Source organism: Triturus cristatus, chromosome 6 (assembly GCF_964204655.1).
Source record: "Triturus cristatus chromosome 6, aTriCri1.1, whole genome shotgun sequence".
Classification (NCBI taxonomy): Eukaryota; Metazoa; Chordata; class Amphibia; order Caudata; family Salamandridae; genus Triturus; species Triturus cristatus.
This window is the reverse complement of record NC_140589.1, coordinates 714,993,021-715,017,112: the sequence shown is the minus strand read 5'-3', so window position 1 is coordinate 715,017,112 and position 24,092 is coordinate 714,993,021. Positions and strand designations below refer to the sequence as shown.

Here is a 24,092-nt window from a genome sequence, read left to right as displayed (position 1 = left end):
GGGTCTCCAATTCCTAATCATTTCTGACGTGCGTTGAGTTCGTTTCGTGTACGAATATGTAGAGATAGCTATATGGTTGAATAGTATTCATAGAGAATGGGATTCAGTTGTAGATCGTTTTTTGTTAATGATTTTAGTTTTGAAGTATTGAATTAAGATTATGATTGCACAGGCCCAAAAAAACATGGAGACCTGAGGTTAGCGCAGTGAATGGTTACCAGAATCAGTAACGCTTTTTTTTATCTTGGGTCTCTGCTGATCCTTTTTTTTTGATAACCAGTTTTATTGATTTTTGCAAAGAGATAAGGATAAAAACATAAGTACAAACAGTACAGCATAATCAGTAGCACCACAACATGCAACATTAGGCATGTGGAAAAGTCTTATGACGATATACATTGTTGTCTCCATCTTCAGAGGGTCATATAGAGTTGGACCTAGGAAGACAAGGAAGTTAATCAATCTAGCATTCCCAACCATTTACCCCAAACCTTCTGGTGTTTGGCCTGACAACCCCTGGCTTCGTACAGTGGTAGTTCCTGTGCAGGGCACCAGTGCACTCCTCTGCGCCATTTAGTTACAGTGGGCGGGATGGGATTTTTCCATGCCATTGCGATGTCGCGCTTGGCCACTACAAGGGCGGTTCCTAGAAACAATTAATCCGCTCTTGATCCATTTAGTCAGTCAGTGACTCCCAGTAATACGTTCAGGGGTTGTGCAGGACCTCCCTTCCCAACACCCCTGTGAGTTCTGCCTCCAGTGCAGTCCAGTAAGAAGTTGTATGTGGGCAGGACCATACCATGTGGAAAACATCTGAGGGTTTAGCATCACATCTTGCGCATGCTGGGTGCGGGATTAGGCCTGCCCTATGTAGGCGGGCAGGGGTGAGATAAGAGGCCTGTAAGTAGTAAGGCTGGACCAGGCGAAGTCTAGCTGATACAGTGATGGTATTGGTGGCCATCAGAGCGTCCCTCCAGTCCTCTTGTTCCAGAAGGCCCAAACATGTCTCTCAATGGATCAGGGAAAGTAGTACCATTATTAGTTAAGGAACAATATATCCCTCCCCGGTTACCCATCATGATCTGAGCTTCATCGGGGTGTGTGTTCTGGAAGTGATGTGCCGGAATTTAAATGCAAGTCTAGGGCATGGAGTTACAAATACTTGTAAAACTGGGACGGGTGAAGCGAATGTCTGGTCTGTAAGTCCATAAGGAGCGAATATGGTCACTAACCCGCACATCTCCAAGCTGTGAGATGCCAATGAGGTCCCAGCTCTTAAAACCTTCCAGGCCCACCACCTCTCACAACCATGTGCCCTGCCAAAGGGGTGTTTCTTGAGTCAGTTTGTCCTTCCATTGGATGTGTCGTAGGGAGGCGCGCCAGACCAGAAGGACTGCTTGGGTCACCGGGGGCAGGTCCCAGGAAGGGGAAAGCTGTACATCATAGCCTGAACTTGAGAGAGGCCTAAGTCTTTGAGTTTGGTCCTGTAAGCAGGGTCAGACCACCACCCATTGAACCAGTCGTGTATTACTAGGAGGCGGGTTGCAAGGTAATATAAGTACAAGTTTGTTAGACCCATGCCGCCATCAAAGGGTGTGATCTGGCTGGCAGTACGGAAGCGCCATACCCAGCTGTAGGCCACTCCTGAGAAACCTTGTACTTAGACTGTCTATTCCCTTGAACCAGGCTCGGGAATATGGAATGGGGTATTCTGAATGACACAGAGGAACTGGGGGGAGGATCATCATTTTAAATAGCGCTATCCTCCCTAGTGGGTTAAGTGGTAGCTTTTGCCACTTCTGGAGGTCTAGCTTGGTTTTAGCGACCAGAGGAGTAACGTTAAGTGCCCAGGCCAGTTCAGGAAGTAGGGCGACCCATATAGCTAAGTATTTGAAGGATTGCCATCTGATAGGGATAGTGGATTGCCAGTCAAAACATTCCCTTTAGAGAAGCAGGGGAACCAAAGTAGACTTGTCCGAGTTCAGGCGCAACCCTGAAACCCATTTAAAGGACTGCAGTATATATAAGCATCTAGGACCGGATCTGGCCGTGGCTGCGTGAAAGAGTAGGACATCATCTGCATATAAAGCAATGTTGTCTTCATGTGATCCTACCCAATTCCAGCCCTGAACCTGGTTATCAAGACGATGAGATTGGCCAGGGGCTCCATTGCCAAAGCGAAGAGTAGGTGTGAGAGGGGGCAACCCTTTCTCGTCCATCTTCTGATTGGAAAAATGTTCGAGAGCACTCCATTGACAAGCACCCGTGCAGTTGGGCTGATTATTTTTATTTTTTTAAATGGTTTTAATAGTACAGTATATACCTGATTTGGCTTCTGTTATTGCCTGGAGTTCACAAATCTGTCTCTTTTTCCAGAAACGGTTGCATTTATTTGAGTACTGGAGTGGCTAAATTTGATCACTTGGTTGATTTGTGATTTCCTATTTAACTCATTTAACTCTGTCTAACTGTAGACCTAGTGTTTTTGATTTCTGCTAGAGGGTAATTGGTGTAACTGCTAACATGAGTTTTGTGTACGCCATGGTATGTTTGAATATGCATTTTCAGTTTACCAAGAAAAGTTCTGTCATGTTGCTTTTCAAGAGTAGCCTATTGGCGTGTATTCACGGTTTCACCATCAAAAACATTAAGTCCTACGATCTAGAAGTATAGCCACATGTCAGCCTACAGAATCTACAGAGCTTGTAGAAAACAGGTGCGATATCAAGCTTACAACAATAGAACATGCCTGGATTACTACTTCTCGTCTCACTTTTTCCCTTGTAAGGCACACTGTTGGGGTGACAAGAGCATAGTTCGTCTGGTGGCAGCAGAAAACTGGTGGTCCATTGAATTCTCAGTTGAATAGGGATTGCAATATTGTTTGCTAAGTGCTTGTTAAATTAAAGTTTAATAACTGATCTAGAGGGAAAACTTTTAGTTTATACCAGCTAAACTTCGAACAGTTACACTACGAATATACCTTTATAAAGAATTTGTAATGATGTTTTAGAATGTTAAAATTGGTCGATTCCTCCCCAACCGAGTGACGTTGTGGGCCTTTTGTATCCTAATTGACCTTCTTTTGGATTGTGATTCTAACTAAACATCCATTTGATTGCAAGAGGAAGCAGCATTAAGTAATGTGTGTCAAAAATAAAATATAGTCGATCCATGAAGAATTTGTAATTCTTTTATTAAAAAAAAAAGGTCTGCCGTTCTGCTCTTAGAAGTGCATGTATTTACAACTTCGCTATTTTCTAATCTCTCATTAACTCTTTTTTAATGTGATGCTTTGTATGTGTATAGAGAAATCACGTGGAGATTACTGTGTGGTTTCTGTTAAGTAAAATGTTTAGATATAACATCCCAAGTTGTACGGTGAATAGCTGCTATTTAATTTGTTCTGAATCCACCATTTTTAAAGGACACGAAAAACACCATAATGCCGCTTTTGTGAGGGCAGCTGATACTAGACACCGATGTGAAGCCAGTAAAACGACAGTGTGGCTAGATTGATTGCAGGCATTTAGCTAAAGTGATAACATATTTTTCAATGGACCAGAATGATAACCAATGGCAACTGTAGATGATAGGAGTCAAGAACACTCAAAAAATGAAACTTCTAAGTGAACAGATGAATATTGGCTCCCTTGGTCAGGAAATGGTCACTAGTGTATACATTCATCCAGAGGACCTTCAGATAATGCTTTGAAGACCTAGGTTCGGGACTATAAGAAAACAAATGCATGTAATTAATTAAAAGTAATTTAATTGGGGGGTGACTGAGATGTATGAGTTGTTGCTTGGTAGCTGAATGGCAGTTTAGGCGGGCAACATTTTGTAAAGTACGAGGAGCAATAATAAATGGAACACACTTGTTTCATGCCCTGGCAGTGACTTGCACTAGGATCTAATTCGTGTTTACACCTTTTGTATTTTTTTAAATAGCCTATGTAACTCAGACAGCGGCAACTGAAGCTCTTAACTTGGAACCAGATGCGAACGCTAAGGGTTTGGAAGTTTGCTCTGGGCCTTTGGAACATTATGACTTTTTGGCTAGATCAGGAGTGTTGAGGAAAGATGATCACCAAAGAAGAGTCATGCAGCATTTGCAGACCCTGCACGAGACATTAAAGGGCTACAATCCAAACTCAAAATCCATGTTATCAAAGGTGAGATCCGTCGCAGACTATTGCATTGAATCGTTTCGTTGAGAAGGGTTGGAGGAAAAAAAAAAGTTATATCAGTGCCCCATAAACCTGTGGTGTCATGTTTGTTTGTGATGTACATGTCTCAGCAGAATTCGGTTTTAACCCCTTAAATCAGTGAATTAGAAATGTTTTCAATCTTTGCTATATTTTCAATCACCCTCCATTCTTCAATATGCTTCTTCTTCTATGCAAACAATGCACTATTAACTGTAAGCTGGATGATGGGAAGGGACTTAAATGAGGAAGTAGTAAGGAGGTGAACATTTGAGAAGGATATTTGGTGGTTGATAGTTATAGTTGTCAGGTTTGGGATCAGTCAGAGAGAGGAGGGTTGGAACAAAGGTTGAAAGGATTTTTTTTAAATAGCAAAAAACAGAAATGATCATGCGTGTGTGTGTTTATATGTGTATATATGTATATATATATATATGTATTGTGTGTGTGTATATATATAATCTACTGGCGGTCGCCAGTAGATAGTTATAGTTAGGACCGTGTTTCCATAGGAAATCTCAAAATTCTATTTTGAATAACTTTGGCGCCGGTTGACGAATCATCGCGAAATTTTCAAAACAAATGGGGCGCTCCGCTCAGCTCCTACCCTGAAAGTCTCGGGGTGATTCGTCAAGCAGGGGCCGAGAAAAAAGGGGGGTCCCAAAACGCGTTTTTCCCATGCATTTTTCCATAGGACCTTTAGTCCGAGCTACAGCCCGAACGGCTGAACAGAAGTATGTGAAATTTGGCAGAGAGGTAGCCCTCAGGTCAGGGATGTGCCTTTTGAAGGTCTCGTGTAAATCTGTTCAGTATTTCCTGAGAAAATAGCATTTAAATCAATATATATATCTATGGGCGCGCTCCGTGCGCTTACGGTAAGCTTACCGTACGCGTACGGTGCCGTGCGCGATTCTGATTGGTTGTTAGATCAAAGTAAACATTCGAATCGGTCGAAACCAGGAAGTGTCGGCCGCCATTTTGTCTCTCGCAGTCCGAGGGGGTGAAAAACAAAGGTGGATAACGTGAAAAGGGGGCAGGCTGGACAGTTCCTGACCCCCTAGCCTTTGTCAGGGGGTCCCAGAAGGACCCCCAAGGGCAAAAAATGTATTTTAATTTTTTTTAAAAAAATCGCCGAATGCGTGCAGCGTACGCGCACGGCGTAAACGGAGAAATTCCGCGAGGAAAAATTCCGCGAACTTCGCGTAATTACGCGTACCGTACGCGCACGGCAAAATTTTTTTATCAAAAAGGAAAGCTTAAAAAAAAATATAAATTGTGAGGTAAGGTTGGCTCTTAAAAGAGCCGTTGGGTTAATACAGGGATGGAGGAAAGAAAGAATGGGAATATTATGAGCGTCTACAAACGTGCTGGTCTATCTTATTGTTAATAAAGGGAACACTGGTCTCCCCAAAAACAATAAGACCAGAACACGTTATACACCTCATTACAACCCTCCCAAATCGAGGGTTAACGTCCAGAGGAGCAGAAGAAGGTGATGCTCCCACCTCAGAGGAAGGGCTCAGCTGAGCTGCCGATGATGTACTCGGCTGAGCTTCTGAGGTTGGGCTCTGGTGACTTACTGAAGAGTTTTCTCCAGTATGTCGAGCAAAGGTCCTGGGATGTCTATCCCTAAGGTGTCTCATCATAGAGTGATTTCCAAAGGAATACTTCTTCCTTGGATTTCCTCTAGATAAAACACGGTCACAAAGTGTGCAAGTGACCAATGGAGCATTGACCTTTTTCTCCCCCTCTGGAAAAGTAAAATACTCCCATACAAAAGAATTCTTTTGTTTCCTCCTTCTCTGGATCATGGTGGTGCTGCTAGCCTCACTCTCAGAAGAGGTCTGCTGTTCTGCCATTGTATCTCAATGTCAATTCAGCTCCTTCTCCTAGGGGATCTCAAGCAGTAATGAGGGGAATGGGTGTGGTGTGGGAAGTTTCTGGAACTGAAAGTAGTTTCAACCAATGAAAAGTGTTCTTTGTGGATCACATGATCTACTGTGCGCGCTCCGTAAGCTTACGGTACGCGCTCGCAAACAAGTACGCATGCGCAAACGTGACGCTTACCGAGCGCTTACGGAGCGCGTACGTAAGACGCACTCGCGCATGCGCATTACACGCTCCTGCGTAACCGCGACGTTGCTTCCGCGTGTACGCGTACGTCACGTACGTATCACGTAAGCGCGTTGTACTTATGACGTGCGGAGCGCGTAGCGTCAGCTTACCGTACGCGCATCGTATCACGTAAGCGCACCGTACTTATGACGTACGGAGCGCGTAGCGTCAGCTTACCGTACACGCACGGAAAAAAATGCATAAAAAAAAAATTTACCATTCCATAATGCAGGAGATAGTACATATATTATTTTATACATAGGTTTACAAAAAATCTCCAAAAAAAATTTGCATTTAAAAAACCGTACAAATTCACTGAAAAAACCATAGGTTTCACACACGTTATAGTTAGGAATTAGCATTTAAAAAACCTTGCAAATTCACTGAAAAAACCATAGGTTTCACACATGTTATAGTTAGCTGGACATTTCACTCATAAAAAACCAATGAAATTCCCCCGTTATAGTTAGTGCAGGCAACTATAACTCACGCGACCACAATCCTCTGTTGATGCTAATACTGTATCTTTAGCTATACATATATTACAAATATTTTTTTTTCAGAAAGACACATATGTCATCAGTGATGTAATATCTGACATCATCAGCAGAGGATTGCGGTCGCGTGAGTTATAGTTGCCTGCACTAACTATAACGGGGGAATTTCATTGGTTTTTTATGAGTGAAATGTCCAGCTAACTATAACATGTGTGAAACCTATGGTTTTTTCAGTGAATATATATATATATATTCACTGAAAAAAACATAGGTTTCAGGGACATTATAGTTAGTTGGACATTTGACTCATATAAAACTAGAGAAATTCGCCCCTTATAGTTAGTTGAGCTAACTATAACTCACGCGCCCGCAATGCACTGGTGATGATGTCACATATTACATCACTAATGACATGGTCAATGACATCACTGATGACATCATCCAGTGAATGTGTGTTTCTGTAAAGTTTAAATATTGTTCATATATATCTATGCCAATGTTTATTGAAGAAAGAGTGATTTTACAAGTCCCTGAATGGATTATTTAGTAGGTGCGTGCCTGACTGTATAACTGAGTGATTGAACATGTGTTACTGAATGTATGGGTTAATGACTAAACTGTGTGAAAGTCTGTATTAGTGTCTCAGTTGGTGTATAAGCGGCTGTATGGGTTGGTGAGTAGCTACATGAGTGTCTATATGTGTTATTGATTTGTTGTCTGAGTATCTGTAGGAGTGCCTGTGTGGGTGGGTGGGGGGCTGTGTGACTCTGTGCATACATGTCTGAGTGGGTGATTCACTGGTTGTATGGATTCAAAAGTACATCTGGGAAGGGCTGTATGGGTGAGTTAGTGTGTGTATGGGTGTGTTGGTGAGTGAATGAATGTCTCACTGGTATATGTGTGAGAATAAGTTATTTGAAGGAGTGGGTGTATAAAAGTGTCTGCTAGTATCAGTAATTGTATAAGACAGTAAGTATGTGTTAGAATCTGCATAAATAAGTGATGTGTTGTGTGTATAAATAACGCAGTTGGTGTGTATAACTGTATACATGAGTAAATGGGTATGTGATTGATTCTTTGCATGACTGACTAGGTGTGTGAGTAACTCTATGGATGAGTGGCAGACTGTGACTGTATGTATAGGTGTATGAGTGCATATTATAGTACTGTATTGATGAGTAACTGCATGTATAAGTGAGTGGATGTGAGTGTAGACCTAGGAAATAGTGGGTGGTATGTAGTATCTGGCATTGTTGTGTGTATGGTTTCAAAAATAGTAGTCAGTATTTTAGAGTGCGTGTATCAACGTTTATATTAGGCCATCAGTATGTGCATCAGATTATCAGGTGGATGATGTCATCAGTGATGTCATTTGAGATGTCATCAGTGATGTCATCAGTGATGTCACTGACCATGTCATGAGTGATGTAATATGTGATGTCATCACCAGTGCATTGCGGGCGTGCGAGTTATAGTTAGCTCAACTAACTATAATGGGCGAATTTCTCTGGTTTTATATGAGTCAAATGTCCAACTAACTATAACGTCCATGAAACTCATGTTTTTTTTGTGAATTTCGAAGGTTTTTTAAATGCTAATTCCTAACTATAACGTCTGTAAAACCTTTGGTTTTTTCGGTGAATATATATATATATATATATAATGTGTATATGTATATATATCTTGGCGTGGATAGCACTTGCTAATCCTATGCTTAAAGACTTTGATAGAAAAGCAGACATTTGAGGTGAGCAGATCTAGAGTGTCGCTGGTGTGGAGAGTGCTCTAGACAGGAGCTGCTTACCACCTAAACTTGAGAACTACCCAGAGTTCTGTTATATATATATATATATATTCACTGAAAAAACCATAGGTTTCAGGGGCGTTATAGTTAGTTGGACATTTCACTCGTTCAAAACCATAGAAATTACCCCGTTAAAGTTAGTTCAGCTAACTATAACTCATGCGCCTGCAATGCACTGCTGATGACGTCACATATTACATCACTCACGACATCACTGATGACATCTCAAATTACATCACTGATGACATCATCCAGTGAATGTGTGTTTTTCTGAAAATTCAATATGTTTTATATATGTATATCTCAAGGTCGATGAAGGAATAAAGACAGCATGTGTGCAGGACTGTATGGGTGGATGAGTGTGTGTGTATGGATGTGTTAGTGAGTGAATGACTGTCTCAATAGTGTCTTTATGAGCAACTACATATGTTTTAAACTAGTATATGTGAGCTTTGTTGTATATAAGTGAGTAGATGTGAGAGTGAGAGATTGGAAGAGTTCCTGTATAAATTAGTATGTGTTTCTATAAGTGATTGCTTAAGAGAGTAAGTATATGTAAGTTTCTGTAGAAGTAAGTGTGGTGGTGTGTGTATAACTGTATATGCAAGTAAATGGATGTTTGATACTTTGTTTGCATGTTTGACTGTGTGTGAGTAACTCTATGGATGAGTGTCGGTGTGTAACAGGAGGTTTAGGTGTATGAGTACATATGATGAGTGACTATATAGGACTATTGCTGAATGAGTGGATGTGTGTGTAGATCTTGGAATTACTGAATAGGTGTGTTGTAACTGGTATTGGTGTGTCCATTGTTTTGAAAATGTTAGTTTCTATTTTTGAGTGTGTGTATCAAAGGTTATATTAGGGTGAGAGGAGGTCTGCCACTATATCACAAGGATGATGTCATCAGTAATGTCATTTGAAATGTCATCAGTGACATCATGAGTGATGTTACTGACCATGTCAAGAGTGATGTAATATGCGACGTCATCACCAGTGCATTGCGGGTGTGCAAGTTATAGTTAGCTGAACTAACTAAACCGGGTCAATGTCTATGGTTTTGTACGAGTGAAATGTCCAACTAACTATAACGCCCCTGAAACCTATGGTTTTTTCAGTGAATTTCAAAGGTTTTTTAAATGCTGATTTCTAACTATAACGTGCCTGAAACCTATGGTTTTTTTTTTGGTGAATTTCTAAGGTTTTTTAAATGCTAGTTTCTAACTATGCCTACAGAGGTAGGACATGTGAAGAAAGAAGAAAAAAAGCACAGAAAGAAGCAAAAGAAATGCAGAAAGAAGCAACAGAAGTCCTCAAAGACGATGAAAAGTGCAGGAAGAAGCAAGACATGTGCAGAAAGAACCAACAGAGGAGCAGAAAGAGGCCTTGTTACAAAATCATCCTGTGCCCACAACTTTTTCAGAGGGGTACTGGTGTTAACTGCCTCTGACTAACCGGGTCTATAGCCAGTGGTATGCTAAAAGACACTTAGAATACAGGGAAAACACTTGCATACATTAGGGAACACTATGCATTGGGGTACCCCTGTGATTAGCATGACCTCCTCTGTAAGCCCTTAGTACATAAAAGGGCAGGGGTATTAAAACTACCTCTTAAAACTCGCCACGGGGTGCATTTGCACACCGGTGAAGGGAGGGGGGAGCCTGAGGTGACATGTGTGCAAACACGCCCTGTGGGTGTTTTAAGTTGGGGGATAAAGTCCCCTTGAATCCTGAGGGTCCCTGGGGTCCAACTAGCCCACTAGGTACCTCCAGTAGGCGCCTCAGAGCTGCGTTGCATAGAGGTATAAAAAGGGGCACGGCCTGGACCACCTATCTACAACGCAGCGCAGTGGCGCTTACTGGATGCACCGGGAGCGCTAGTTGGCCCCCAGGAGCCCTCAGGACTGAAGGGGAATTATTTCCCCACCTTAAAACGTGCCACAGGGCGTGTTTGCACACGTCACCTCCTGCCCCATCCCCTCCCTTCACCACTGTGTAAACACGCCCTGTGGGTGTTTTAAGTTGGGGGATAAAGTCCCCTTGAATCCTGAGGGTCCCTGGGGTCCAACTAGCCCACTAGGTACCTCCAGTAGGCGCCTCAGAGCTGCGTTGCAGAGAGGTATAAAAAGGGGCACGGCCTGGACCACCTCTCTACAACGCAGCGCAGTGGCGCTTACTGGATGCACCGGGAGGGCTAGTTGGCCCCCAGGAGCCCTCAGGATTGAAGGGGAATTATTTTCCCAACTGAAAACGAGCCACAGGACGTGTTTGCACACTTCACCTCAAGCCCCGTCCCCTCCCTTCACCACTGTGTAAACACGCCCTCTGGCCATTTTAAGTTGGGAGATTAAGACTCCTTGAATCCTGAGGGTCCCTAGGATCCAACAAGCCCACTAGGTACCTCTAGTAAGCACCACAGAGCTGCGTTGCAGAGAGGTGTAAAAGGGGCGTGACCTCTGAACAACTCTCTGCAACGCAGCTCCCTGGCGCATACTGGAGGTACCTGGTGGGCTAGTTGACCCCCAGGGACCCTCAGCATTGAAGGGAAATTAATTCCCCAACTTGCAACTCGCCAGGGGGCGCGTTTGCACAGTGGTGACATGTGTGCAAACATTCCCTGTGGCGCATTATAAGCTGGCAAATTAATTCCTCTTCAATCCTGAGGGTCCCTGGGGGCCAACTAGCCCACCAGGTACCTCCAGTAAGCGCCAGGAAACTGCGTTGCAGAGTGGTGTTCATAGGCCACGACCCTTTTAACAACATGCTGGTTTTTTAAAAAGTTTTTTTTAAGAAGGGAGGCTGCGTGGCCCCCTTTTCCTATTTTATTGGCCCTTAGGATCCCATCCCCCAGGGCCTGAACCCTATTTTTATTTTATTTTTTTAAATTGGAAGGGTGCAGCGTGGCCCGCCTCCCGAAGCCATGATCGCCCCGGGGACCCCATCCCCCGGGGCATGGCCAGTTTTTAATTTTAAATGTATTTGGACGGGGGCTGCGTCACCCCCCCTCCTCAGGCCATTTATGGCCCTGGCGACCCCATCCCCCGGGGCCAGCCTTTGTTTTGTTTTTTGTATTATTGAGGAGGGGGGGGCCGCGTGGCCCCCCTCCCGGGCCACTTCGGGGACCCCATCCCCCGGGGCCAGCCCTATCCATTGGGGACCGTGGGGGGTCCCTAATCCCCCCACGGTCCCGCCACCTCGCCGCATCCTGCGGGAGCCACCATTGCTTTTCCACACGGGGACCTGCTAAGATGCAGCTCCCCGTGTGGAAAAGCTTTGGTTTTTGGAAGAGAGAGCAGGTCTCCTGCGCTCTCTTCCAAAAACCAAAGCAGTTTGCTATGGCAGGGCGGGAGCCGTGAGGCTCACGCCCTGCCATAGCAAACAGCAGTGTCCCGGGGGGTAGGCATCCCGGGACACAGCAGAAGCCGGCCCTGGTGGGTGACGGTCCCCAGGGCTATCACGGGGCTCCAGGAGGGGGGCCGAGTGGCCCCCCTCCCAACATGTGCAAAGCCCCGGGGAGGTGGTGGTCCCCGGGGCTTGGGGGTCCGTAACAGTCCCCCAAATTTTAATAATTATAGTCCGGGGGAGGTGGTCCCTGGGGCACGTGGGGGGGTTCGAGCCCCCCCACACAGGTAGTTAATTGTTTTTTAAAAACAAGCCCTGGGGGTGGCGGTCCCCGGGGCTGTGGGGGCCATGTGCCCCCCGCCAATATTTTATAAAAACCCCAGGGGGTGGTGGTCCCTGGGCCTTTGAGCCCCCTCATCCATTTACAGTTCAAGCCCCGGGGAGTGGTGGTCCCCGGGGCTGTGGGGGAGGCATGAGCCCCCTGCAAATACTTTTGAAAAGCCCTGGGGGTGGCGGTCCCCTGGGCTTGGGGGGGCTTGGATGCCCCCACGTAAGAAATCAAAGCCCCGGGGGGTGGCGGTCCCCGGGGCTGCGGGGGGCCGTGTGCCCCTCGCAAGTCATTGTGCAAAGCCCCAGGGGTGGCAGTCCCCGGGGCAGTGTGGGGGGCCCAGGGGCTTTATTTAAACGAAGCGCGGGAGCCCGCACTTCGTTTTTTTTTTCGCGGCCGGATCCATGGATCCAGCGCACATCCCATGATTTTTAAAAACAAAAAAAACATTTTTATGGGCCCTGGGGGTCATTGTGGGACCACCTAAGCAGGCCTAGGGGGTCAGGGTGTTTCTACCCTGCCCCCTTTTCGTGTTTTGCACATTTGTTCTTCTCTTTTCTTGTGCCTCGGTTCTACCGAATCACAAGATGGCTGCCAACACTTCCTGGTTTGGAGTGTTGACAGCTAGTTAGCATGAAGCTCGTGATTGGGAGGGTGCACGATCCACCGCGGCCATAGATATCGATATTTTTTTAATTTTGATTTTCTTAGTAACTACGGAACGGATTAACACCATTTAACCGAGGGCTACCTTTTTGCCAAATTTGGTGTAATTCCGTTTAGCAGTTCGGGCTGTAACAGTGTCTAAAGATTCCTATGGAAAATTGCATGGAGAAAACATGTTTTGGGACCCCCCTTTTTTCTCGGCCTCCGCTTGCTGAATCACCCTGAAACCTTCAGGATAGGAGCGGACCAGAGCAGGTCATAAGTTTTGAAAATTTTGTGAATATTCGTCAATCGGCGCCAAAGTTATTGGGAATAGAATGTTGCAATTTTCCTATATATATATATATATATTCACTGAAAAAACCATAGGTTTCACACATGTTATAGTTAGCAGGACATTTCACTCGTGAAAAACCAATGAAATTCCCCCGTTATAGTTAGTGCAGGCAACTATAACTCACGCGACCGCAATCCTCTGCTGATGACGTCAGATATTACATCACTGTATTTAGACACTTATTTACCCATGTCTTCTTCCATTAATCTTTAGCTATACATATATTACAAAAATTTATTTTTCATAAAGACACATATGTCATCAGTGATGTAATATCTGACATCATCAGCAGAGGATTGCGGTTGCGTGAGTTATAGTTGCCTGCACTAACTATAACGGGGGAATTTCATTGGTTTTTCACGAGTGAAATGTCCTGCTAACTATAACATGTGTGAAACCTATGTTTTTTTCAGTGAATTTGCAAGGTTTTTTAAATGCTAATTCCTAACTATAACGTGTGTGAAGCCTATGGTTTTTTCAGTGAATTTGTACGTTTTTTTAAATGCAAATTTTATTTTGAGATTTTTGGTAAAAAATAATATCCAACCTATGTATAAAATAATATATGTACTATATCCTGCATTATGGAATGGTTAATTTTTTTAAAATTAATGTTTACATACAGTTGTACATCACAGTTATTATCTTCTACAACTCTTGAAACTTGTACTTTTCTTTTTTTTTTTGCCGTGCGCGTACGATAAGCTGACGCTACGCGCTCCGTACGTCATAAGTACGGTGCGCTTACGTGATACGATGCGCGTTCGGTAAGCTGACGCTACTCGCTCCGTACGTCCTAAGTACGGTGCGCTTACGTGATACGTACGTGACGTACGCGTACACGCATGCGCGTTGCGCGGAACCAACTTCGCGGTTACGCGGGTGCGTGTAATGCGCATGCGCGAGTGCGTCCTACGTACGCGCTCCGTAAGCGCTCCGCAAGCGCATATTTACGTCACGTTTGCGCATGCGTACTTGTTTACGAGCGCGTACCGTAAGCTTACGGAGCGCGCACGGTAGGTCATGTGATCCACAAAGAACACTTTTCATTGGTTGAAACTACTTTCAGTTCCAGAAACTTCCCACACCACACCCATTCCCCTCTTTACTGCTTGAGATCCCCTAGGAGAATTGTGGTCTTATTGTCTTATCACGCAACCGCAATCCTCTGCTGATGACATATGTGTCTTTATGAAAAAAAAATATTTGTAATATATGTATAGCTAAAATTTAATGGAAGAAGACATGGGCAAATAAGTGTCTAAATACAGTATTCGCATCAGCAGAGGATTGCGGTCGCGTGAGTTATAGTTGCCTGCACTAACTATAACGGGGGAATTTCATTGGTTTTTTATCAGTAAAATTTCCGCTAACTATAACATGTGTGAAACCTATGTTTTTTTCAGTGAATTTGCAAGGTTTTTTAAATGCTAATTCCTAACTATAACGTGTGTGAAACCTATGGTTTTTTTCAGTGAATTTGTACGGTTTTTTAAATGCTAAGTTACTTTACGCCATTCGTGGCGTGCGCGCCCACTTAACGCAGTTCGTTCCGTGCGTGCACAGTGAGCACGCGGTGCGCTTCGCGCACCGCGCGCCCACTTTACACAGTTAGTGCCAGGCACGCACGGTGGGCACGCGGTGCGCTACGCGCACCGCGTGCCCACGTTACGCTAGATGGGCCATGTACGCACGATGCGCTTCGCGCACCGTGCGCACATGGAGGACATATGATGCGCTTCGTTGTGAAAGGTAATATTTTAATTTTTCAATATTGTATATAAGTCATGCACAAATGGTGCCCTTCGGGCACCATTTGCACATGGGGTGGGGAGAGTGTGGATATTTTTTTTTTAAATAATTTTTAACGTACGCGTACGGTAAGCGTAATCGGCGAAATTTTCGAAAAAATGAAAATTCCGTTTTTGGCTTTAGGGGAACTTTGGGGACTCCCTCAACATGTCTAGGTGCTTAGAAGCTGTCTAAACAGCCCCTTTACATGTTTTTGCTCTTTGTTTTTTAACCCCCTCTCAGAGTGCGAGAGAGAAAATGGCGGCCGCCACTTCCTGGTTTCGACCGATTCGAATGTTTACTAAGATCTAACAGCCAATCAGAATCGCGCTCGCGCACGTCACCGTACGCGTACGGTAAGCGCACCGTAAGCGCACCGTAAGCTGGCTCAGATATATATATTGATTTAAAGGCTATTTTCTCAGAATCTACTGAACAGATTTACACCAAACCTACAAAAGGCACTTCCTTGACCTGTAGACTACCTCTCTGCCAAATTTCAAGGAACTCTGTTCAGCCGTTCGGGCTGTAGCAGTGTCTAAAGGTCCTATGGAAAAATGCATGGGAAAAACGCGTTTTGGGACCCCCCTTTTATCTCAGCCGACGCTTGACGAATCCCCCCGAGACTTTCAGGGTAGGAGCGGAGCGTAGCGCCCCATTAGTTTTGAAAATTTCGCGAGGATTCGTCGACCGGCGCCAAAGTTATTCAAAATAGAATGTTGCGGTTTTCCTATGGAAACGGGGTCCTAACTATAACTACCTACTGGCGACCGCCAGTAGGATATATATATATATATATATATATATATATATATATATATATATATATATATATATATATATATATATATATATATATATATATATTCGTCGTTTCACTCCGTCCTTGTGATTTGGACAAACGAGCACGGACCACAGCATTGTGCAGTAGAAATATTTTTTATTGCTCGAAGACCTCTACAGCCATGACGTGTTTCAGCCCGCCACGGGCCTTGATCACATATATTTTCTATTTTTTGATAGTTGGGAAAACTCTAAAAGAATGTTCACTTGCCACTATTGTTCAAAACATCCCTGGCTTCTGTTCATTCGGTGATGGATTCAACCCAGATCTGTGACTGGGGGTGAGTGTCTAAAAAGTTTCAGCGCTCCGTCCATCATCCCCTTTGGTTTTGCTTTGTTCGCCCTAAATTGGCAGGGTATGCCCAGACGTGGGTTCCTTGCTCACTTTGCCACTGGATTCACGCTAGCCTGGCTGATGAGGGCTGTTAGCCTGAAACCAGTCCCAGGAGGCTTGTTTCCGGTCCAGGCAAGACATGGCTTGGCAGTTTGGGCTGGACTGTTCCCATGAGGCACAGGGTCAAGACTGATTTGCATATAGCTGTGTTTGAACTGGGGTGGCGAAGTGAGCTAAAGAACGATGATGGGTTCATCCCATATCTGTGACTGGGGGTGAGTGTCTGAAAAGTTTCAGTGCTCTGTCCATCATCTCCTTGTGTTTTTTCTGCTCATTCATGGCAGTTGCACTTTTTAAATTCTCTTAACTTCTTATCAATGTCTGAAACTAAGTTGTCATTCTCAAACGTATTGCTTGACTTGCACTCCGTCTGCTGCTCTATTATCCTATCTAGCTTTTTCATCATTATTTAATTGCGTTCATTCTTACCTACATGTTAGTAATTTAGGGGAAAACACACCAAACCCCACCCCCATCCCCACAGACCTCATTGGGAAAACTGAAGAAAACTGCAGTGTACCATTGTTTCCACTTTGCACTAAAATGTCTTGGTCGGAATAGTTTTGTATGTATATCATGGGGAAGAAATTTTAAGTTTTAATAAAAATCTGCCTAATATTTTGTTAAAGTATTGTTAGCCAAATGGTGGGTGGAAGACACACTGATGAGAAAGTTAGCCTCCTGTGCCACAGAACATGTGTCCGCTGCACTCCCATTTTGCTCTTCATTATTATCACTATAGACTCTGGCCGCATTATGTACAGTCTTTTACCAGTTATATTCTTTATTAAAGCGCACCGCATCCTGCATCAACGGTTCTTTAGGGGCTTTCCAGAGACCAAAAAATGTTAATACTGTAATGTGAAAGGCTCTTAGACTGTGTGATCACTCTTCTGTGGCGTGGTAGCAACACTCTTCCTTGCAACGGAAGATAGATAGGATCAGTCAATATTTTTTACTTCATGCAAACATAAATAAACAGTAAAATTGACCCATTATGGGAGATAATTGTGTTTTTGGTTGTCCTTGGGTAGTCCGATATATATATTTTTTTTCTTTTTTGAAAACCTTTTTATTAAACACGCAAAACATGCTTCAGATCAACATCATACAAAAACGTACATTTGGTGAATTGACATGTATAAAGGGTACCATATTGGGTAGTCAAATTTTTTTAAACATATGCTGTAACAGTCCACACATCTTACCTGGCCATTGTGTAAATACAGTTTGAAGATTTCTGACTGCTTTGTTCATTGGCTTATTCATTTATCAAGTGAGCAATGTGCCAAAGCTGATGAACACCAATTCTAAATATCAATTAAACAGTACAATAAAACATGCCAACAGTGAAAGTTTGAATTGCAGTGCAAGAAACTCAACAAGGTATAGACTGTGATGAGCATATTTGTGAAACAGGAGATAATGCTGCAAATATTTGTAATACTATTGTGGGAAAGAATAAAAAAATAAAAAAAAGAACACCAGTCCATGAAGGAGGGAGTTCATGGTCAGGCTCCAGAGCCTAATCAACTTTACTATCACAACTTTATGTGGGCATATTCAAATTGTAACCATTTAAGGATCACAGTTTGGTGTGGTAACACTTGGCTCAACACCTAGGGATGTTGTCTAAATGTTCAAGAGACTAGAAAAATCTCAATAAAAGCTCTCCTACTCTTGTGCATGACCCATAGATCATGAAATGTACCATCTTTAGAATATGATGATTGTCACATTGCTCTATACTTTAAGTAGTCTGAAGCTTAAAACTTATATCATAGTACTGTAAAAAAGGCAAGCAACATAGTAGCGATGTAATGAAAATAGTAAAAGACTATAGACGGGCTTAACGTATGCCAGGAATTGGGGACAAACTGCAGCAAATTAGTATTTTCGGTTACTTTGTAGTTTATGGGCTCACGTATAGTAATTAACAGATGGATGACATTGTGAGGTTGGTCATTCTGTCATTTAGGGTACATGGAAGCAGTTCATTTTGGGGGACACATCTTTACATGATCCATCCTGTAATTGTATGGCCTCAAGCTGCACTTGTCTGTTGAACAGAAGTGGCATGGGTACGAACATGCCAACCCTTCGGGCTTGTATAACCTCTCAGTCAATTGTGTAGGTTCTCATTTCTTGGCCAAGACTTCTGTTAGGTACTTTGCCTCAGACCCCTCCTTTCCCAGGAAAGGCATTTTCCCTATTGATCCTTGTAGGCCACAACCCTCACTAGTTTATTTCCGTTGCAGGACTCTTTTCAGGGTCATACTCTACATCTCTAGTCTAAACTTTTTCCCATGTTTTACGAAAAGAAGTACATGCCTTAACCAGTGAAATTACAGCATTTTTCCCATTTCGATGAATTTAGAATACTTGTAGATTCAGTCCAACCAAAAAGAACACTGTTCAAAGTATCAATGAGAAAAAGTAATTGGTTTTATCATACGAGCAACTGGACTGATGCAATTTACCTGGTTAAATAGGTGTGGAAATGTGGGACCTTAAAAGAAACCCTGTAGAGAAAGTTGGTTAATTAAAAGCATAGAGGAACTGTCAATAAAACAAGAACGTGGCGATGACGGTATTCCCTACCAAATGCACAGAGCAAAATTTCAACCACAACCTGCTTTTGTGGTAAAACTACAATGATGATCTGTGATCCATGTACCTGTGATGCCGCATTTGTCTTTTACAAATCTAACCCCATCTACCAATCAACCCTGTTGATTCTCTGCCACCTGTTTATGGCCCTCACATTCAACCGTCGAGATTTCAGCCTCTGCCCCCTTGGCAGATACAGCCATTGAATCGCATCGAACCTTTGTCTGTCTCTGTACCCAGTAGCTTGCCTGCCATCCTCCACCTCGGCTGGTGACTGGAAGAGCCTCACTCTAGTGTTTTCTGACAATTCATAGGCCCACTGCAACAATGGCATGTATTTCAGGCACTTTTCACAAAGCCTTGCTGTGACAGATTCAAAGGACTTCCTTTTGCAGTTTGAGCACCTTGATGTAATTTGAAATGGGACCTATTCTTCTGACTGTTTGCATGATAGCATCTCTTTACCTATAGTTAAGAAAGGGTGCAATACTTACCCCAAGTAGGGGCCCAGGAGCAGGGGGAGGGGCTTTGTGGCCTTATGGATATGCACCAATAAAAGCGCAGACATACAAGTTTCATACTTGGGCCTTCAGACTTTTTCATCACCCTACTGAAACTGAAGTTGTTGGCGTGGGACCTTTACTGTGCATCCTCCACCATACTCAGCAGGTGTTACGAGTTTCCTATCAGTTTGAACAATTTCCTGCCCCACACCAAGCTCTTTCCCTAGTGTACCTACTGTTTTGGAAGTCTTCTTGGAGTTTGCTCCCGGAATGGTAATCTCCACGTTCACTGTACCTATTTTACTTTCAAGGGGCAAGCTAAGTCCTTCACCATGACCACTGGTTCCCCTTAATGAATGTTCAGAGTCGTGTTTGTGGTGCATGGGTTGAAGAACTAGCTTCCCCTCGCTCAGTCACTATTTGTGAGCACTTTAGGAAGGCTTTTCTGTTGTGTCCAGTGGACTGCGGGGCCTCCTATCCCTTAACCTGCCCATTCTGCTCAGTGTCTGTGCCGAAGCAATGCGGGGGGATCCAGTCTGTACAAAGCAAAACCAAAGGGGATGATGGACGGAGTGTTGAACATTGCAAGCACTCACCCCCAGTCAACTGATCTGGGTTTAATCCATCATCATTCTTTAGCTCACTCCGCCACCCAGTTCAGACATGGCCATATGCAAATCAGTCTGACCCTGTGCCTCATGGGAACAGTCCAGCCCGAACTGCCAAGCCATGTCTTCCCTGGACCGGAAACAAGCATCCTGGGACCTGTTTCGGATTCATAAGGAGGACCTGGCTTGGCAATTCGGGCTGGACTGTTCTCATGAGGCACAGTGTCAAGACTGATTTGCATATGGCTGGGTTCCAACTGGAACGGCATGGTGAGCAAAAAAACTATGGATTTAGGCCCAGATCTCTGTACTGGGGTGAATGTATGACATTGCTCTGCATTCTGTCCATCAACTGTTTTTTTGGCATCCAGTCTGTACACCACACTTTATCAAAGGAGGTGAGGCAGTAAGCCAAGTGTTCACGGTGCAGGCCACAAATGTTCCAACTGATGAGTCACACACAAATGGGAGCACCACGCTATAGCAAAGGTTGAAGCTTTTGTTAAAAGCTCCATCCTGTGTCTTGCATCCTTGGCAATTGGTATAGATGCATCACTCCTAAAAGGTTTGAATAGTGGCAACTGGGCTTTCGCCAATCCTCCATCCTAGTGCCTGGATGGTGTCAGTAGTTCTCCAATCATGATGATCCTTCCTTCTGCTACATTAAGGCAGTTGAGAGCAAGATTTGGTGTACTGCAGCCAGCCTTACAAGCCTGGTGGATAGTGCACCCCCTGTTGCAGTGCATGTTGGGATTTGGGTTATTGGTTGACTGGGGTGTAAGCCCTGGTCAAGCAACACTTGTAGGGTGAACCACAGATAGTCACTAAATTTACCCGTGCTTAACCCTGGGTAGCTTGGCACAAAAAGCAGTCTGGCTTAACTTTGAGGCAATGTATAAATTATTAATGCAGCGCACATATAGTAATAAAGTGAAAACGCAACATAAGGAAAATCCCACACCAATTTAGAAAAATAGTCAATTCTAATAAATTATTTGACACCAAAAATCCAATCAGTAGAATCGGGGTTATGAGTTTTTAAAGGTTTCAGTAAATCTAGCACCAAAAAGCCAGCTGTGAATATCTGGTCACACTGGACAGGGACAATGTCACAAGTTAAGGCTTACCACTAGGAAGTGCTTGCCGATTACAGGGACCCTGCTAGACCAGCTGAACAGAGTACCTTAGATCCTGGTTTGTGGAGGTTGCGAGGATCTGCATCGGAGATGCATTACAGAGTTTAAGCGATGCGTTGGTTCCGAGGTGCAGCGAGGCTGCGACGTAAGATCCTATGTCCTAATCGAGGATCCCTCAATGAGGGCTTGCGATGTAAAGTCTGGTGTCGAGTATGTGGTGCGCAGTTGGGGCCATGCGTCGGTTCCGTGGAGCTGCGAGGCTACGATGCGGAGTCTGGCGTAGTTGAGGCTGACGTCGACGAGAGTTGCGAAGGCCTGCGCCGAGGATGCCTCGTGCAGTCGGGGCGATGCGTCAGTTCTGAGGACTGCGGGTCTCTGCGACGAGTTCGATACACTCAGCAGTGGCGATGAATCAGTTTTGCACGGGGTTGCGGTGCATCGGTTCCGATGGATCCACAGAGGCTGGACAGCACCGTAAGGCTCTTTACCAAGGGTCCAAGACTGGGGTGACACCACTTGACAGGGTAGACTCACTGGTGGCAGAGTCCAGGTGCAAGGTTGCAGGAAGTCTGTTGTGTCCCTGAGGCTTCAGCTCAGGAGGCCAGCTAACTAGCCCTTGGAATCACTCTGGGATTCGGAGATGCAGGTCCAGTTCTTCTCATCTAGACAGGAGGTCATCAGGCAGCAGTCCTTCAGAGCAGCAGTGTGGCAGTCCTTTCAGCAGCAGAGCAGTCCTTTCTGGCAGAGTATCCACAGGTCCAGAAGTAAACTAAAGAGTTGGTGTCTTAGTTCCCCTTTTTATGCCCTGGTTCTGGAAGGTGGGAGAAGCTTCTAGATAGCCGCGTAGAAGTGCATGGAATTTCCTGCCTCCCATGCCCTGGCTCCAAGCTGGCTGCAGTGACAACATGAGTTCGTTAGGCCCACTGTGTGAAGGCAGAGCACAGGCTGTTCAGTTGCAAGTGGGGTTGCGTTCAACTCCACCTCCCTCCTCTCATCCTGCCAGCAGATGGTCTATCTAGGCAGCCTAATCCCTCTATTATGTGACTGTCTGGGAGGAATTCTCAAAGTCTATCAGTTACACCCAGACATGTGACCCAAGACAGACTACAGGCACAAAAGGGCCAAGGGCAGGAAAATGCCAACTTTCTGCAAGTTGTATTTTCAAAATGTTAATGAAAAATCCAACTTTACAGTTAGAGCGTTTATCATTACAATTTCATAGACCCCAAACATTACCTAGCTACCTGCTCCCTATTGGAAATTACAGCTTATAATGTAATTGGGGATTCCCTATGTTATCCTGTGGGAGGGGTAGGCCTCACAATAGTGAAAAGCCTACCTTGGGGGTGACGTAGATGTAATAAAAGGGGAGTTTAATCCTTGGCAAGGGGGCTTAAATGTCAAGTGGACATGACAGTTTAAAACTGCATTCAGGCTGCAGTGGCCGAAACAGGATATATTTTAAGGTGCTGCTTAAGTGGATGAGACAATAAATGCTGCAGACCTACTGGTAGCAATTAAATTGCTGGCTCTGGGTATATAGCATACCACTCTACCAGGGAGTTACAAGTAAATAAAAAATGCCAATTGGTTATAAGTCAATGTAACAATGTTTTAGGGGTGTTAGGGGAGTGAGCACAAGCTTTTTTTAGCACTGGTTAGCAGTAAATTGCAGAGTGCTAAGGCCAACAAAAACAAATTCAGCATACAGTGGAAGGGAAAAGGGAAAACGTTTGGGTGTGACCCTGCAGAGAGGGCCAGGTCCAATAGTTCCCCTAATCTAAAGGAGCAACTAGTTAGGGTAATTGTGCCTACCACCAGCCACTCTTTGGCCTGTCAGCACCACAGGACACATAAGCTGCATTTCAGCAGTACCACACTTGCTTACTTCTTTAACAGTGGAGTGACCTCTACATAGCACTTTACAGCCCATAGCCCCCCTTTGCATGGAGTGATAGAGGAAAAGGAACAGCAGGCACCGGCCCCACTGGCAGCGTCCAAGTTGGGTTTGCCCAGGACAGGGGAGGGAAGGGGAATTGATACACTAGAGGACACCAAAGTTTAACAATAAAATTACTGCCACAACAGGCTTCTGCTCAACTGGGTACTTCCGCTATGGATACGCCCAAGAGCCGCCGCTCCCCTGTAAGGTCCCGTTGCCTGCAGTGAAGAGGGCAGGCTCTCCACATTGTCTGCTCTGGTGCCCCACAACTTTCCAGCGGTCCTTCAGGTCTCAGTGGGCTTTCTACACCTAAGCGGGATGATAAACCCATCAAGGTCACACCTCCGAATCTTTGTTCGTGTCTCAGTATACATTACATCAACAACAGTGGAAACATAATTATTCAGTCTGGCTTTCTATGTTCTAAATTCTAACCAGGTACCCCTGGCTGTACACTTTGTGTTTGGAGGTGTACAAAGTTAATGGTTAAGTAGCCTATATAAAATCTCAACGTGATCTTCTATGTTTTAGTGACCTGGATTGCCACTCTTCTCCTCTCCAACATGTTGGCCACCATAAGAAATTTTAAATCACATGTATCTCCACAAACAAACATATCAAGCAGGCAGTCCAGAGTTGGGGGATGTTAATATTTTTTATGTTTTCAAAAGAATTACCTCCCATCTATCACCCATTCACGAAATGTTGCCACTGGTGAAAAGTACTGGACTCATTAAGTGAATTACACTGAAGGATAAATATAATGCCGCTAGGTTCCGTAAGGTGGGCATCATTTTTGTAAGATTTGGCCAAAGTATAGTATATTCTACTAATCGTCTACTCTTGGCCATGTCTGTAGGTAATGCACAAATTTGGTTCCATTCCTTATCTGAGAGGTGACCTCAAGTCCTCAAGATCCTCAGCACAACACACTATAAGACGAGATCTGCTTTTGCCCTTTATTTT

General features: G+C 44.3%; 1 protein-coding gene across 1 annotated transcript in view; it reads left to right on the top strand.

Moving 5' to 3' along the window:
• Positions 1–24,092, top strand: part of AFG1L (AFG1 like ATPase) — a 504,970-nt gene that overhangs the window by 6,984 nt on the left and 473,894 nt on the right. Inside the window, exon 2 of the mRNA XM_085611205.1 lies at positions 3,952–4,175. Within this exon, the coding sequence (XP_085467331.1) occupies positions 3,952–4,175 (224 nt within the window). The remainder of the gene's footprint in view (positions 1–3,951; positions 4,176–24,092) is intronic.